General features: G+C 39.1%; 1 protein-coding gene across 1 annotated transcript in view; it reads right to left on the bottom strand.

The window, feature by feature from the left end:
• Positions 1 to 16,930, bottom strand: part of LOC150084658 (uncharacterized) — a 350,037-nt gene that overhangs the window by 182,481 nt on the left and 150,626 nt on the right. Inside the window, exon 9 of the mRNA XM_090375393.1 lies at positions 8,144 to 8,234. Within this exon, the coding sequence (XP_090231519.1) occupies positions 8,144 to 8,234 (91 nt within the window). The remainder of the gene's footprint in view (positions 1 to 8,143; positions 8,235 to 16,930) is intronic.

Raw genomic sequence — 16,930 nt, 5'->3', positions numbered from 1 at the left:
GAATGGAATCCTTTATCCCACACTCCACTTTAAAATCTCGTCATTTATCCAAACCTTGGTTTTCAAATAAATGTGCTAAGGCCATTCAGGAGAAGAATGTTGCATATCGTAATTGGCTTGTTTCTAATTCTTCAGTTTCATTTTCTGCCTACACCAAAGCTCGCAACAATTGTTATTGTTGGTTTTTAGGAGCATTAGCAACTAAGGCCATATTGCTCTGGGATATGCGGTGACCTTTCCGCATCCTCCGTATTTGGTAGTGACGGGCGCGAACCCCGGTCTAATCAAGAAGCGTGTACTACGCACTGCTGCTCCTTCCCACCTGGCTACGGAGGCGCAGCACAATTGTAAAGCAGTTATTAATCAGTCCAAACTAGATTTTGAAAAAGTAAGAGTAGAAAACTTGCTTCTTGCACTAATGGTAGCCAAGTATTCTAGCCTCTTGCCAAAGCTATTGGCCGCAATTTTGCCCATCTCTGCTCCCACCTCTGTCAAAACCAGATGGTTCTATTGTTACTTCAGCCAAGGATAAAGCTGACCTGCTAGCAACCCATTTTTCTTCCAACTCACATATTACTGTCCTTGGTAAAACACCTCCCACCATTCCCAACATGATCCATTCAATGCCTCCTGTGGTCTTCCACCAAAAGGATGTCAGAAGGATCTTGACGAATCTTGATGCTAAGAAAGCTCCAGGTCCTGACGGTATTTCTTCACTTGTTCTCAAAACCTGTGCTCCTGAACTTACTCCTATTCTTTGCCGCCTTTTTTTTTCACTTTCTTATTCCAAAGGTGTTTTTCCTTCTGCTTGGAAATTTGCTCATATCCACCCAGTTCCTAAAAAGGGTGACAAATCCCTCCCATCCAATTATCGTCCCATTGCAATTAATTCTACTCTTTCTAAAGTAATGGAGAAATCCATTAACCGCAAAGTCTTAAACTACCTAGAAACCTTCTGTCTGATCAACGATCGCCAGTATATGGATTCCGTCAGTGTCGATCCACTGGTGATATTCTGGCTTATGTTACCCATTTATGGACTAATTCAATAGAAAGGTTCGGTGAAACACAAGTAGTTGCTCTTGATATCTCAAAGGATTTCGATCGTGTTTGGCATAAAGGTCTTCTAAACAAGCTTCCATCTTATGGTTTGCTAACTGTTTTTAGTAATTGGTTATCCAGTTTTCTCTCTGATCGCTCACTGAGGGTGATGGTAGATGGCTCTCTGTCTTCTAACTTGTCCACTAATGCTAGTGTCCCCAAAAGTTTAGTTCTTTCCCCCACTATTTTCCTCTTATATATTAATGACCTTCTTCCATTGACTGGAAATCCTATCCATAGTTTTGCCGATGATAGCACATTGCATTCCACTTTCCATTTTCAGAAACCTTGCCCTGCTCAATCAGCTTCAACTTCTCGAATATCTGCTACTAATTCCTTAAATGCCGATCTCCAGGTAATTCTCCAGTTGGGAAAAGACAACTTAGTTGATTTCAATCCTTCTAAAACTCAGTCTTGTCTTATATCTCACAAAAAGGATCTTTCTGCTACTATGCTTATCTTTGGTGACACTCCGATTTCTAGGCAAGATGATATATCTCTTTACTTCGTTACTTTTCTTCCAAACAGCTGTTCACTGTACAAATCCATGGAATATTGTTCCCACATCTGGGGCGGTGTCCCCAAAACCTCTCTCAAGCTTCTAGATTCCATTCAGAAGAGCGCAGTTAGGTTAATTAATGACTCATCTTTAACAGAGTCTCTCCACTCGCTGTCTCATAGATGTACTCATAGATGTCTCATAGATGTACCCATTGTAATACCCATGATTTTTTTACCTCCAAAAAAACCAATTTTCACCCCCATTGAGAACCTCTGCTCTAGAGTGACTAAGCGATATAAAGTTAGTTAGTAATAAAAGGAACGTTTTCCTTTCTGAAATTAGCTTAAAATATGCAAGAAATCTACCTTAGTTAGCATGAACAGCAGAAAAACTTTTCAAAACTAAAAACAAACTGTAGTTTTCAGAAATCGTTTTTCAGATCACACAAAGAATGACTTGACCACTATAATGTTCGGCTCTTGTGGCCAGTGAAATGTGAGTAATTACAGCAGCTGTAAGATTTGACTTCTGTTCCAGGGAAAATAAGAGATTGTTATTTTGTTGTTATTTTGGTTTTTAGAAGCATTAGCAACGGCCATATTGCTCCGGGGATATGCAGTGGTCATTCCCTGACCTTTCCGCATCCTCCGTATTTGGTGGCGACGGGCTCGAACCCTGGTCTAATCAAGAAGCGTGTGCTACACACTGCTGCTCCTGCCCACCTGGCTATGGAGGCGCCTGGAAAATAAGAGAGTCAGGGATTAAAGGAGTACTGCACAATCATCTTAGCAGGAGTGCAAATCACAGCATGGATTTATTGAAGGGGTGATCTTCTCTGACCAGTGTGATTGGCTACAATGATGCAGGAACAAAGCAACCAAATACAAAAAATAACTTTGGCATCATATACTTTAATTTCAGTAAAGCATCTGACACTATTTCACATGAAAGACTACTGTACAAACTGGAACAGTGTGGCACTGGGGGCAAATTACTATTATGATAAAAGGATAATTGAGTGGGAGAAGACAGAGGGTAGCTATTAATGGACACTGCTTTTCTTGGACTAATGTTATTAGTGGAGTCCCTCAGAGCTTAGTCTGAGCCCTTACTGTTTTCAATATTTAATAAAAATTACAGGCCTGATGAAACTTGACTTCTGCTCTAGGGAAAATAACAGAATCAGTGATTAAAGTGGTAATGCAGCATCACCTTAACAAGAATGCAGTCAAATGGCAATCACAGTATGAAATTGGTAAGGGGAGATCTTGTCTGACCAATCTAATTGGCTATTATGACAAAAAAATAATTTGTCATCATATGCTTACATTTCAGAAAAGGTTTTGATACTGTTTTACATGAAACACCATTGTATATATTGGAACAGCGTGGCATGAAGAGATGGTTGAGAGGCATACATAAGGCTGTTATTAATGGGTACCACTCTTCTTGGTCTAATGTTATTAGTGGGTGTCCATCACCTCTGCATTTATACAGCACTCTTTTAGGGCCGAATAGTTAGTGTGGGACATGTTGTTATGATGCTCATCTGGCCACTTAGCCTAGAGGCTATAGAGCACCACCAATCTCTAGTTACTGTCCTGTCACAGGGAGACAAGCCAGGGCACTAAGGGCTTAGTTTGTTCTCTGGCAGTATGTCACCCAGGAACAAAGGCAATCTGGGGATCACTATAAAAAGAGAGACAACTGAAAGGACCAGGAAGAGAAGGGACACAGTCCAGAAATGGTGAGGGATGAGATGGGGAGTCCACCAGGAAAGGAGGAAATGGGGAATAGAGGAGATCCCCTGCAGTGGCCTAACACCTGCACAGGGTGAAAGTTGAAAGATGGAGAGATTAATGTGTGTTCCCTGTTGGTACCTATCTGGATTGGATGCACCCAGCTTAGTCCTGTTTAGGTACGAGCCCGTGCCCACCAAATATGAACGATGCGGAAAGGTCAGGGAATGACCACCGCATATCCCCAGAGCAATACGGTCTTAGTTGCTAATACTCCTAAAAACCAAATAACATCACAAGCTTAGTCCTGTACTGGAGCATGCTCAACACTGATATCAATGTGAGTGTTCCATTGCAGGAAACAATGGGTCCTGGTGTTGAATTAGTAATGTAGTGAGGGATGTCCTTGACAGACTGAATGCAGATAAACGTTTTCAGCTAGGATGAGATGGTTTAGGTCCAGGTGTTGTTCTTAACTTCATGAAGTCCCTCGGTGGATCAAAGGATCTTGTCATGTCTCATGTTGTATGAGTGTAGTCTACAGCACTGTTCTGATATATTATGAGTGGCTTCACAGCTGCTGTAGCCATGTGCAAAGGTACATAAGTATATGTGCTTTGCGTGACTGGGGTTCAAGCCTGTGATTGCTAAATACAGTACTTTCTCATATTTTCTGCATCTTGTGAACTCCTCTGACTGTGTGGTCGTTCCGAGTATAAACAGAAAATTTATTTATATCATGTCGCACTACAGATAACTCAGCAAAAAAGATTAGCACAACAGATATACCTATGATTCATAAAAGAACCACCATTAACTGTTCTCTCTGAAGCCAAAGCATTTCCACCAGTTTGGGCTTTTTGCTTTGATGCATTATTCTGGTCTTTGGCACATTATTACATTTCAAATAATGGTATTGCCTTTCTAATTTTTTAGCAATAAAAAAAATTCCAATCTGTACAATAAGAACCTTCTAGCTACTTATTTACTACTACTACTACTATAATTGAAATACTACAGTGCACTACACTTCAAGTTACTAATTACAAGGGCTCTAAGAATTTTAAGTTATAATTTATTAAATGCCTAGCCAATATTAAAAATAATCTAACAGACATGATCAGGGGTATTAAAGCTATTTATCAAACACAATTTAGTACATTAATTAAGAGTGAAAAAAATGACAAAAAGGAAACTTTTTTTTTTTTTTTTTGGTAGTTGTTGGCGCATAGGCTTCTGTGGCCATAATGCACCTCCCAAGGTTTTTGCAGTACTTTGATCCAAGCCCGAGGCGGGAATCGAACCCGCGACCTTTGGGTTGCTAGGCAGGCACTTTACCCACCCGGCTAGCCCAGTCGGCCCAAAAAAGGAAACAAAAAAAAAAAAAAAAAAAAAAAAAAAAAATTAAAAAAAAAAAAAAAAAAACATCTGTTTTTAAGAACTCAGAATTCTTTGACTGCACTGTTCATGGCCTTGCCAGTTGCCCTGATAGAGAACACTTTCTAATGAGGTAAAAATATTCAATAATAATATATAAACTGGTCTGTAGACTTCATTGTTTTTCTTTAATCTTGATTTATTTTCAATGGCTCATACTGCTAATCAGTTTCATATCACCTTAATTCTCTCCAACTTTTTGTACTTTTTCTAACTTTATCAAGATTATTCTTCATGCTTTTTCTAGTCTTGTGATTCCTAGTAATGGAATAAGAAATTATATGTCCTGCCTCTATTTTGTGCATCTTTTTTGAGACTCTTGTTCCGTTTCCAAATATTAGCAGTGATTTTGATTGCCATTTGTTTACCTTCTTTAGATAATCCAGTTTATAGCACTATACAGTTGAAATTTTAAATCTTTATACATTTCATTGATTCTGAAAGCCTTCATTTAAATGGAAAAAAATCTGCATTTTTATACTTCTGTCTACTGAACTGAGGTTCCCCACACATGATGAGCTATGAATATTTTAACAATGGGCTGAGAAGTGGCACTGAAGTTTAACATTGACAAATGCAAAATACTGCATTTGGGTAGAAGTAACCCCAGCCAAATGTACCAGCTGTGTGGTACTACACTTAGGGTGGTAGAAAATGAAAAAGACCTGGGAGTAATTGTGCAGTCACATATGAAGTTTTCTGAGCAATGCAGACAGGCTGCCAGAGCAGGTCATGGGGTATTGTCAATGATATATAGGAATTTTGCTAGTAGAGAAAAGGAGGTGATAATCCCTTTGTATAAGGCAATGGGCAGGCCATGCCTTGAGTACTGTGGACAGGCCTGGAGGCCTCATTTTAGGAAGGATGTAGAGTTGCGTGAACGAGTACAGAGAAGGGTAACAAGATTGGTGAGGGGAATGAAGGGGTCCTCTTACCAAGACAGGCTTAAGTTGTGAAAATTGCAGCGACTGGAGACTAGGCAAGGCTATGAACACCTGTGAGGTGATCTGATTGCGGTGTATAAGGTGATAAATGGGTTTAGCGCGCTCAATTCTGATGGGATTCTTCCATTTGCTCAGATTACGAATCTGAGGGAGCATAAATTCAAATCGAGGAGAGACAGTTGTATAACAGATATGAGGAAATTTGCCTTTAGCCAGCTGGTAGTTGATTGTTGGAACAAATTTCCATCTGTCATTGTGGAAGTTGATAGCTTAAATAAATTCAAGGAGGAACTGGACAAACATTTATGGGGAATGGATGTGTGAAATTGTTTTTTTGTTTTTTTTTGCTGATGCTACATAAGCTCACACAGTTGCTTTCTTGCATAACATGCCTCTACTACTACTACTACAGCACTATAATGTTGCAGTTTTAAATCTTTATACATTTCATTGATTCAGAAAGCCTTCATTTCAATGGAAGGAATCTGCATTTTTATACTTCTGTCTACTGAACTGAGGTTCCCCACCAGTGGTGAATTGTGAATATTTTAACGATGAGCTCGCAGTTTTGCCGACATTTTATCCTTTTTTTTTTTTGTACAACTAAGGAAATATAATAGATATATATTTTTTCATAATAAAATTTTAATATTGCAAATAAAAAATAACTTGAAATACTCTCATATAACAAATAATATAAAGAACTATTGCAAAACATTCTAGAATATATTAATATTACATAAAAAAACAAACTATTCTAGAAAAGGTACACAAAAATCACAGATTTTTGTCTACCTTTTCTAGCCTCTTGCCAAGGAGATGAAAGTTCTTCCATATTCCACGTTTCTGGGTAGCATATGTTTAAAATTTTTTTCAATTCCTCACCGTTGATGATATCATTATTTTCTTTAATTAATTTAAAATTACTCTGTTCCATTAATAACCTATCTTTTAAGGATAAAATAATGCAGTTGATTTATTAATAATTTTTTAAATGTGTTCTTACTTTTGATTTTGATTCCCTCAAATTCTTTTGACTTCAGTATGCTCTCAAATTTAGCTTCATAAATTTCCTTCAGAATTTTTCAAATTATCAATAGCATTGATAATTCGAATAATTAATTTATCTGCTTTTAATATAGCGATGTTGCAACTCTGTAATTCTCTTGAAAGGTAAGAGAGGTCTGCAGGATGTCGATCATTAGTGCTAAATGATTAAGAAATTCCAGATTTAAAAGTCTGTTTAATAATCCTGAATATTCAACAGGATGCTAATCAGATTAACTTCTGTTTTAAAATGTTGCACAAAGCGGGATAATTCCTCTAAACCGCAATTGCCATCCGCAAGCTACAAGATGCCCACATGGCCTGAACACGACCAATCTTTATAATTTTAACATCAAGTTCTTTAGCAATCATGCTGGTTTTTTTGTACTAGTAGATTGTTCTGATGTTATATTTGATTGACTAAGTGCAACCTCATCCACAAGCTAGGACATTTTCTGCTTTTGAGCATCATCGTTTGAGAGTTGTTCGGTTTGAAAGGACAAAAGACTGTTCAGATAGCCTTCTTCTTCTTCTTCTTCTTCTGCTTCTGCTTCCTGAAAATTGGCAAATTCTGTAAAATATGCATGCTAAATTAATGTAGCCGACAAATACAAGACAACCATGATTATGTCGCATAATCGTGATGATTGAATTCAGGATTTAATTTGTAAGATAAATGATTGTTTCGACAATAAACTTGCAAATTAAAAAAATAATAATAATAAATAAATAAAATAAACTAAATAAAAATGACAATGGGCTCTCATGAGCCCACTATAGCTCACTACTGTTCCCCCATCTCTTCTATGGTGGGCTCAAACATGAAAAGTATTAGAACCTACAGTACTCTAATACTGTATATAGGCTGAGAAGCCAGAAGATGCTTGATACAAGCATCTTCTGTGCTCCCACAGAAGATGCTTTTGTGGAATTTTTCTGATGAATTTTTCTGGAAACACAATGCTAATTCAAAAAACAATAGTGCTTGTGGAAGTATCCATAGCAAAGGCATGTAGCAATGCAGAAATTTGTGCAACGATCTGATAATCTCCAGACTCAGATATCAAACAATGAAATGTATATATTAGCAGAACTGTGTTTAGTGTGTTGGAATTAAATCTGACTGATGTAGATTTAAAGCAGGGAATAGCCATATTTTATATCCATGTCTTATACACTTTTATAAGTTATTACTGGATTTAATATTTTATCAACATGTCTTGCTATAAATACTTTCATTTTTTTTTTTTTAAGCAGCAAAATTATATGCTGAATTGTAACACAATTTGGATAAGTGATATAATATGAAGTTATAACCTCTATACTAACCATAACTACTAATTTTTTAATAGAATTTCTAATATGATAGTTACCATCTCTTACAGGCCAGCTATCATCTTGAAAGCATTCCAGTAAAGTTTCCAACAGATATAATACATGTGGACTCAATACATCTTGCTTGATCTATAAAACAGTTCAGTAATTCACTTTTTGCTAGTAAAATTCCAAAGTATAGATAACTGAGAAATGAGATTAACCACAGATATCAGTAGGTATATTAACAAATTAATTTATATCCTTGCTGATGAAAGTTCTAATAAAATTCTATTACAAAAATTAAAATTGGAAGGAAAGTTCATAAGAAACAACATTGTTTAAATACATACTGCTTTTATAAAATTTATTCTATGGATGTTTACATTAAGAGTCACTAATAACAATGTTTCCAAAAATTACTCTGCAGTCTGGTATTGGTGAATGATTTAACTTTTACAAGTCTAAAGTGGTGGGGGAGGGGGAAATATAATTACTGTTAGGTTTTTTTTTTTTTTAATGAAAACCCCAAACACGAGAGGTATTAGAACCTATAGTACTTGGCACCATACTTGGGTTGGAGGATGAGAAGACGAAAGAATATATTTGTTGACATTACACTTGAACTTCTGTAGACTGTAATTTTCAGGAAATATATATATGAACGAAGGTTGTTCCAGAAAACAGCAGTTGAATGAATAAATGAGGAAGATGAAAAGTTGGTTCTGTGAGTTTGAAGTTGGACAGTAAATGGATGTTGGCTGGTGGCGGCATATGTTCGGACTGTTTTGAAAGAGAGAGAGAGAGAGAGAGAGAGAGAGAGAGAGAAAGAGCGCGAATTATAGAAGCCAATTCAGAAAAGCAGTACACATGGAAGTATCTGTAAAAAAGGCATGCAGCAGAAACAGTACTTCTATGAGGCAGTAGTGAGTGGGGAGAGACTGTTGGAGAGGAGTCATTAATTAACCTAACTGCCCTCTTCTGAATGGAATCTAGAATCTTGAGAGAGGTTTTGGGGGCACCACCCCAGATGTAGGAACAATATTCCATGGTAGGGTGGATTTGCAATTTGTACAGAGTGAACAGCTGTTTGGAAGAAAAGTAACGCCGAAAGCGAAAGAGAAAACCAAGTTTTTTAAATGCAGAGGAAGCAATATTTGTAATGTGCTTGTGCCAAGGGAGATTAGAAGTCAGTGTAATCCCCAAAAGTGATATATTAACTTGTCTAGAAATCGGAGTGTCACCAAAGATAAGCATAGCAGCAGAAGGATCCTTTTTGTGAGATATAAGACAAGACTGAGTTTTTGGATTGAAATCAACTAAGCTGTCTTTGCCCCACTGAAGAATTACCTGGAGATCAGCATTTAAAGAATTGGTAGCAGATATTCGAGAAGTTGAAGCTGATTAAGCAGGGCAAGGTTTCTCAAAATGGAAAATGGAATGCAATGTGCTATCATCTGCAAAACTATGGATAGGATTTCCAGTCAATGAAAGAAGTTCATTAATATAAAAGAGGAAAAGAGTGGGGGAAAGAAATGAACCTTGGGGGACACCAGCATTAGTGGAGAACTAGAAGACAGAGAGCCATATACCATCACCCTCAGTGAGTGATCAGAGAGAAAACTGGATAACCAATTACAAAAACCAGTTGGCAAACCATAAGATGAAGCTTGTTTAGAAGACCTTTATGCCAAACATGATCGAAAGCCTTTGAGATGTTAAGAGCAACTGCTTGTGTTTCACCAAACTTTTCCATTGAATTTGTCCATAAATGGGTAAGTTAAGCCAGAATATCACCAGTGGATCAACACTGATGGAATCCATAGAATTTTTTTTAGCATCGCCTGTGCTTGCTAAGGAGAGAATATTTCTAGAGAGAGAGAGAGAGGGGGGGGAGGAAGCCTCCGTATCCAGGTGGGCAGGAGCAGCAGTGAGTAGCACACGCTTCTTGATTAGTTGGGGTTCAAGCCCATGACCACCAAATATGGAGGATGCAGAAAGGTCAGGGAATGACCACAGTATATCTCCCAGAAGCAATATGGCCTTAGTTGCTAATGCTCCAAAAAACCAAACAAAACAAAGAGGGGGATACAGTTAAATAGAAAGGGTTGAAGAATATTTACTGAAGTTATTAAGGAAGCGGTATAAAAAAAAAAAAAAACCCTTCCCGTTTCGCTGATCCTTCATTCCAAATGTTTGTCTAGTTCAACCGTAAATTTATTTAAGCTATCAACTTCCACAACAAGAGATGGCAGTCTGTTCAGCAATCAACTATCCACTGGCTAAAGGAAAACTTCCCCATATCTATTCTACAACTGTCTTTCCTCAGTTTGAATCTACACCCCCCTCCCCCCTCAGGTTTGTAATCTGAGCAAGAGGAAGAATCCCATAAGCAGTGAGCCTTCTCAATCCATTCAAGGCCTTATACACCTCAATCAGATCGCCTTGCACGTGCCTAGTCTCCAGAAGGTGCAATTTGCAGACATTTGGGCATTTATTCATAAGAACACACCTTTGTTCCCTTCACCAGTCTTGTTGCTCTTCTTGTTCTCATTCAAGCAACTCTACATCCTTCCTAAAATGAGGCTTCCAGAGTTCTACGCAGTATTCAAGGTGTGGCCTGACAACTGCCTTATACAATGAGGAGCCAAAACATTATGACCAGCGAGTCGTTATGCAAATGGAAGCAGCTGCAGGTGAACTACGGTATGTGCATGGGTCAAGACACGGTATAAAAAACAGCTGATACTGACCTCTGTTAATCAATATTACTCTTGTTCTTCTTCAGATGGAAAGACAGCAGACCTAAGCGAGTTTGACAAAGACCAAATTGTGATGGCCAGATGACTGGATCAGAGAATATCAGAAACAGCACTGCTGGTGGAATGCTCACAGCAGGCCGTGGTTAGTACCTACTGAAAGTGGTCCGAGGAGGGAGAACCAATGATCCGGATGGTGAAGTGTTGGACAACCACAGCTCATCAATACTCGAGCTTAGCGAAGGCTCTCCCGGATGGCATGTGGCAACAGAAAGGCGATTGTGGCACAACTTAGTGTTAATTGGAATGCCGGTGATGGGAGTAATGTGTCACAACACACAGTACAGAGAACCCTGCTGAAAATAGAGCAGCATAGCCACAGGCCACTTCGAGTGCCCATGATAACCATAGTTCACCGGCAACAGCTCCTACAATGGGCAAGCGAGCATCGAAACTGGACTCATTCAGATGAATCACGTTGTACCACGTGGACAGACGGGTACACGTGCATCGCTTACCTGGGGAAGTTATGGTGCCTGGATGCACCGTGGTACGAAACCAAACCTGTGGCTGCAGTGTCATGCTTTGGGCGATGTTCTGCTGGGATACCCTGGGTACAGTCATCCATGCGCCTGCCACTCTGATATCTACCACCTAACTAAACATTATTGCTGGCCAGGCACACCCTTTCATAGCAACAGTCTATTGTTATTTTTGTTATTTGGTTTTTAGGAGCATTAGCAACTAAGGCCATATTGCTCCGGTAATATGCGGTGGTCATTCCCTGACCTTTCCGCATCCTCCGTATTTGGTGGTCACGGGCTCAAACCCAGTCTAATCAAGAAGCGTGTGCTACACACTGCTGCTCCTGCCCACCTGGCTAAGGAAGGCGCCGTGGCAACAGTCTTCCCCTCCGACGATGCTGTCTTTCAGCAGGATAATGCGCCACACCACACCACCCAGATCGTTCGAGACTGTTTCGTGGAACGTGAGGCAGACTTCCAAGTATGCCCTGGCTTTCAAATTCCCCAGACATCAAACATCTGTGGTTTGTGTTGGAACAGCAACTCCGATCTACCACTTCTCAACCATGAACCTTACAGGAGTTAAAGGATCTGCTGGTTACGTGTTGGTACTAGATACCACAAGACACATTTAGAAATCTTGTAGCGTCCATGCCTTGCCAGGTACAAGTTGTTTTGGCTGCACATGGAGGACCAACATCGTATTAGGTAGGTGGTCATAACGTTTTGGCTCATCGGTGTACAAGGGGATAATCACCTCCTTATCCCTATTCACAAAATAGCTGAATATCATTGACAAAACCTCATCCCATGGCCTACTCTGGCAGCCAGACTGCACTGCTCAGAAAACTTTAAAACTGACTGCAGAATTACCACCAGGTCTCTTTAATTCTCCACTACCCTGATATGTACTACCCACTATATGTACCAACTCACATAGTTGGTACATTTCTCTGGGGTTACTGGTACCCATATGCAGTACTTTGCATTTGTCAACGTTAAACTTCAGTTGCCACTTCTCAGTCCATCAACCCAACTTTTCCAGATCCTGTTGCAGCAGCATACTGTCATTAACAACCATGCCAACTTTTGTATCATCTGCAAACTTTGACATTAAGCTTGATATACCTTCTTCAATATCATTAATAATTATACAAAACAACAATGGGCCCAACACCGAACCCTAATGGACACCACTAATAACAATAGTTCACATAGAGCAGTACCCATGAATTACCACTCTCTGTCTTCTCCCACTCAACCATCTTTTCCAATGTGGCAACTTGCCCTTAATCCCATACAGCTCCAGTTTGTACAGTAGTCTTCCATGTGCAACAGTATCAAAAGCTTTCCTGAAATCCAAGTATATGATATCAAAATTATTTTTTCCATCCAGTTCCTTTGTGACAACATGATAGTATCCAATCAAATCGGTCAGATAAGACTTCCCCTCGACAAACCAATGCTCTGTCTCAATTATCACTGCTGTCTTGTTTAGATGATCCTGCAATGCTTCTTTAACCAGTGACTCCATTATTTTCCATCGAACAGAAGTCAAACTAACAGCTCTGTAATTACTCGTATCACCCTTCGATCCCCCTTTGTGAATTAGAGATACACTGGCATATCTCCAGTCCGTGGGGACTTCCCCCAAGTCCAAGGATACTCTCATAATTATGGCTAAGGGTTTGCTTACTTCCTTTGCCACCTTTAATATAACTGGATAGATCCCATCTACCCTTTCTTATGTTTAACTTCAAGAATTTCTCCTTCGCTTTGCTCTCAGTTATTACAAATTCATTTAACTCCCTGTTAGAGTTTGATAAACGTCTGGCCCTCTCCTCGATTAACTCCTGATTTGTGAATGTAGATGCAGAATACTCATTTAGTTCGGCAGCTATCTGAGAATGATCATCTACAGTCAAACCATCGATATCAATAGCACCAATCTGATTCATCCCATTCCTTTTAGAGTTTATATAAGTAAAGAAATCTTTGCTGTTTTTCTTTACATCCTTCGCCAAAAATTTTTCAAAATCTACCTTCGCTTGCCTAATCTCCATTGTGATTTGATTACCGACTAGCTTGTATCTACCATAGGCTTCTGTGTTGCCTGACAATTTATGTGCATCCTATGCATTTTTCTTCACTGCCACGAGTCACATTAATTCATCTGACATCCATTTGGGCCTAAACATAGGGTAGTATTTCTTAGTTGGAACAAAAGAACTAGTAGCTTCCGAAATTACTTCCTTGAATGCTTCCCATTTAAAATTTGCTGTTGGTAACATCATCAGTTGTTCCCACTGTATAGAACCTAAAAAATCTCTGAGACCAATGTAGTCGCCTTTACGAAAACAAAAACCCTTCCCTTTACTCCTGATGGTAGTTACATCTTTAAGGAAATCCCACATCAGTAGACTGTGATCACTGACACCTAGTGGTTCATTTATCTGTAAATTTTTAATGCATGAATGATCACAGCTGATAATCAGCTCAAGACTGTTACTCCCTCTTGTTGCCTCTCTAACGTGCTGCTGTAGAAAACAATCATCCAATAAATCTATAAAAGCCTTGCTAGTGATACCAACTAGCCATACTTGTGAGTGATACGTAATATCAACCCACAAGTTCCAGCCAATATCTGGGAAGTTAATATCCCTCATTATCAGACACACTGATTTACTCGCCCCCTCTATTTCTCTATATAATTGTTCATTGTACTCATCAGAGTTATTAGGCCTATAACAAACTCCTACCCTCCATTTTGCTTTCCCAGTGCTTATATCACACCAAACTGACTCAACATTGCACTGTCCAACGATGTCAACTCAATGCACTTCCTTAGATTTTAAGTGTTTCTTAACTAACAGCATAACCCATTGTACTCTCCAAATTCCAATTCTGCATTCCTTACATCTGAATGGCACCATGTCTCTGATATCCCAACAATATCCGCCTTGGATGTCTTAATCAGCACTTCAAATTCATCAAATTTATTTACTATACTCCTAGCATTGATGTATATTATACTTTACTTTTCTACCAAACAGCTGTTCACTCTTTACAAATCGCAAATCCACCCAACCATGGAATATTGTTCCCACATCTGGGATGGTGCTCCCAAAACCTCTCTCAGGCTTCTTGATTCCGTTCAGAAGAGGGTAGTTAGGTTGATTAATGATTCATCTCTAACAGAGTTTCTACACTCGCTGTCTCATAGACATACTGTTTCTGCTGCATGCCTCTTCTAGAGATATTTCCATGGGCACCGTTCTTCTGAATTGGTTTCTATAATTCCCGCTCTCTCTTTCAAAACAGTCCAAACGCGTGCCGCCACCAGATAACATCCATTTACTGTCCAACTTCAAACTCACAGAACCAACTTTTCATCTTCCTCGTTTATTCATTCAACTGCCATTTTCTGGAACAAACTTCCTTCATACGTATTTCCTGAAAATTACAGTCTACAGAAGTTCAAGTCCAATGTCAACAAATATCTTCTTTCGTCTTCTCAACCTCCAACCCAAGCACGGTACTAAGTACTACAGGTTCTAATACCTCTCGTGATTGGGGTTTACATAAAAAAAAAAATAGTTCAGACAGCAGGGATTAGTTAAGGGGAAGTCTTGTCTGAACAATTTGATTGGATACTACGATGTGGTCACAAAGGAACTGGATGCAAAAAATAATTTTGATATCACATACTTGGATTTCAGGAAAACTTTCAATACTGTTGCACAGGGAGGACTGCTATACAAATTGGAGCGGTATGACATTAAGGGCTAGTTGCTGCAATAGATAAAGGGTTGGTTCAGTGGGAGAATGCAGAGAGTGTTAATAAATGGAAATTGCTCTATGTTGGCTAAGGTTATAAGTGGAGTCCCCCAGCATTCGGAGCTGGAGGACTCCACATACTTGGATTTCAGGAAAACTTTCAATACTGTTGCACAGGGAGGACTGCTATACAAATTGGAGCGATATGACATTAAGGGCTAGTTGCTGCAATGGATAAAGGGTTGGTTCAGTGAGAGAATGCAGAGTGTTAATAAATGGAAATTGATCTATGTTGGCTAAGGTTATAAGTGGAGTCCCCCAGCATTCAGAGCTGGGCCCATTGTTGTATTGTGTATTTATCAATGATACCGATGAAGATATATATCGGGATTAATGTTGAAGTTTGTAAAAGATACAAAGGTTGGCAGGGTTGTTAATGACAGTAAAGACAGTATGCTACTGCAACAGGATCTAGAAATGTTAGGCAGATGGGCTGAGAAGTGGCAACCAAAGTTTAACATTGACAAATGCAAAGTACTGCACATAGGCAGCAGTAACCCAAGAGAAATGTACCAACTGTGTGGTACTAAACTCAGGGAGGTGGACAATGAAAAAGACCTGGTGTTAATTGTACAGTCAGATATGAAGTTCTCTGAACAGTGCAGACAGGCTGCCAGACCATGAAGTTTTGTCAGTGATATACAGGAATTTTGCTAGGAGAAACAAGGAGGGTGATTATCCCTTTGTATAAGGCAATGGTGAAGCTACACTTCAAGTACTGGGTACAGGTCCAGAGGCCTCATTTTATTAAGCATAGAATTGCTAGAACACATACAGAGAAGGGCAACAAGATTGGTGAGAGGAACAAAGGGGTGCACTTGCGAAGAAAGACTTTTCTGCAAGTTGCAGCATCTGGAGGCTAGGCACCTGCGAGTTGATCTGATCAAGGTGTATAAGGCCTTGAATGGTTTGAGCAGGCTCAGTGCTGACATGATACTTCCCTTGCTCAGATTAAGAACCTGAGGGGGCACAGATTCAAATTGAGGAAAGACAGTTGTAGAATTGATGTGCATAAATTTGCCTTTAGCCAGCTGGTAGTTGATTGCTGGAACAGACTTCCATCTGTTGTTGTTGTTGCTGCTGTGGAAGTTGATAGCTTAAATAAATTTAAGGCTGAACTAGACATTTGGAGTGGCTGGATGGGTGAAATGGGAAGGTTTTTTTTTTTTTTTTTGGCCGATGCTCAATAAACTTTCGTTCTAGTATCATATGCCTCAACTAATACTAATAGCCCCAAACCACTACAGTGGTTGTCATCTATTACAATTTATTTAATACAAATATTTATCGTATTTAGTAGGCATGGGCTTGAACCCCTGTCCCCTCAAGGAACGCGTGCTATGCACTGTCGCTCCTGACCACTGAGCTACGTCAAGCAATGGGTAATGCAAGAGAACCTTTGCCATAAACAGGCAACTCCTCTGGCAGATGAGCTTATAAAAAAACAAAGAGGCAATTTGGATAAAAAATATAAGCTGGAATTTGGTAAGGATGACTGATGGTGGAATTTCATTTTGGCATTTATACCAAATTTTTCACACTGAATTGCAAAATAATTTCAAAACAAAATAATTCCTCAAACCAAACAGTAATAGCTCAACTGAAAAACGAAGTTCAAAAATAACAAAGGATGGTGAGTGTTCATAGGTAACTATCTTAGTTATTACAATCAAATATTAGCTCTCTGGACAAATTAGGATCTATTATTCAGATGGGTTTGTAACAC

This window comes from Mastigoproctus giganteus, chromosome 6, assembly GCF_048544385.1.
Source record: "Mastigoproctus giganteus isolate SK-2022 chromosome 6, ASM4854438v1, whole genome shotgun sequence".
NCBI classification, from domain to species: domain Eukaryota; kingdom Metazoa; phylum Arthropoda; class Arachnida; order Uropygi; family Thelyphonidae; genus Mastigoproctus; species Mastigoproctus giganteus.
The sequence above is the reverse complement of the archived record's forward strand: the minus strand, read 5'-3'. Positions and strand labels throughout refer to the sequence as shown.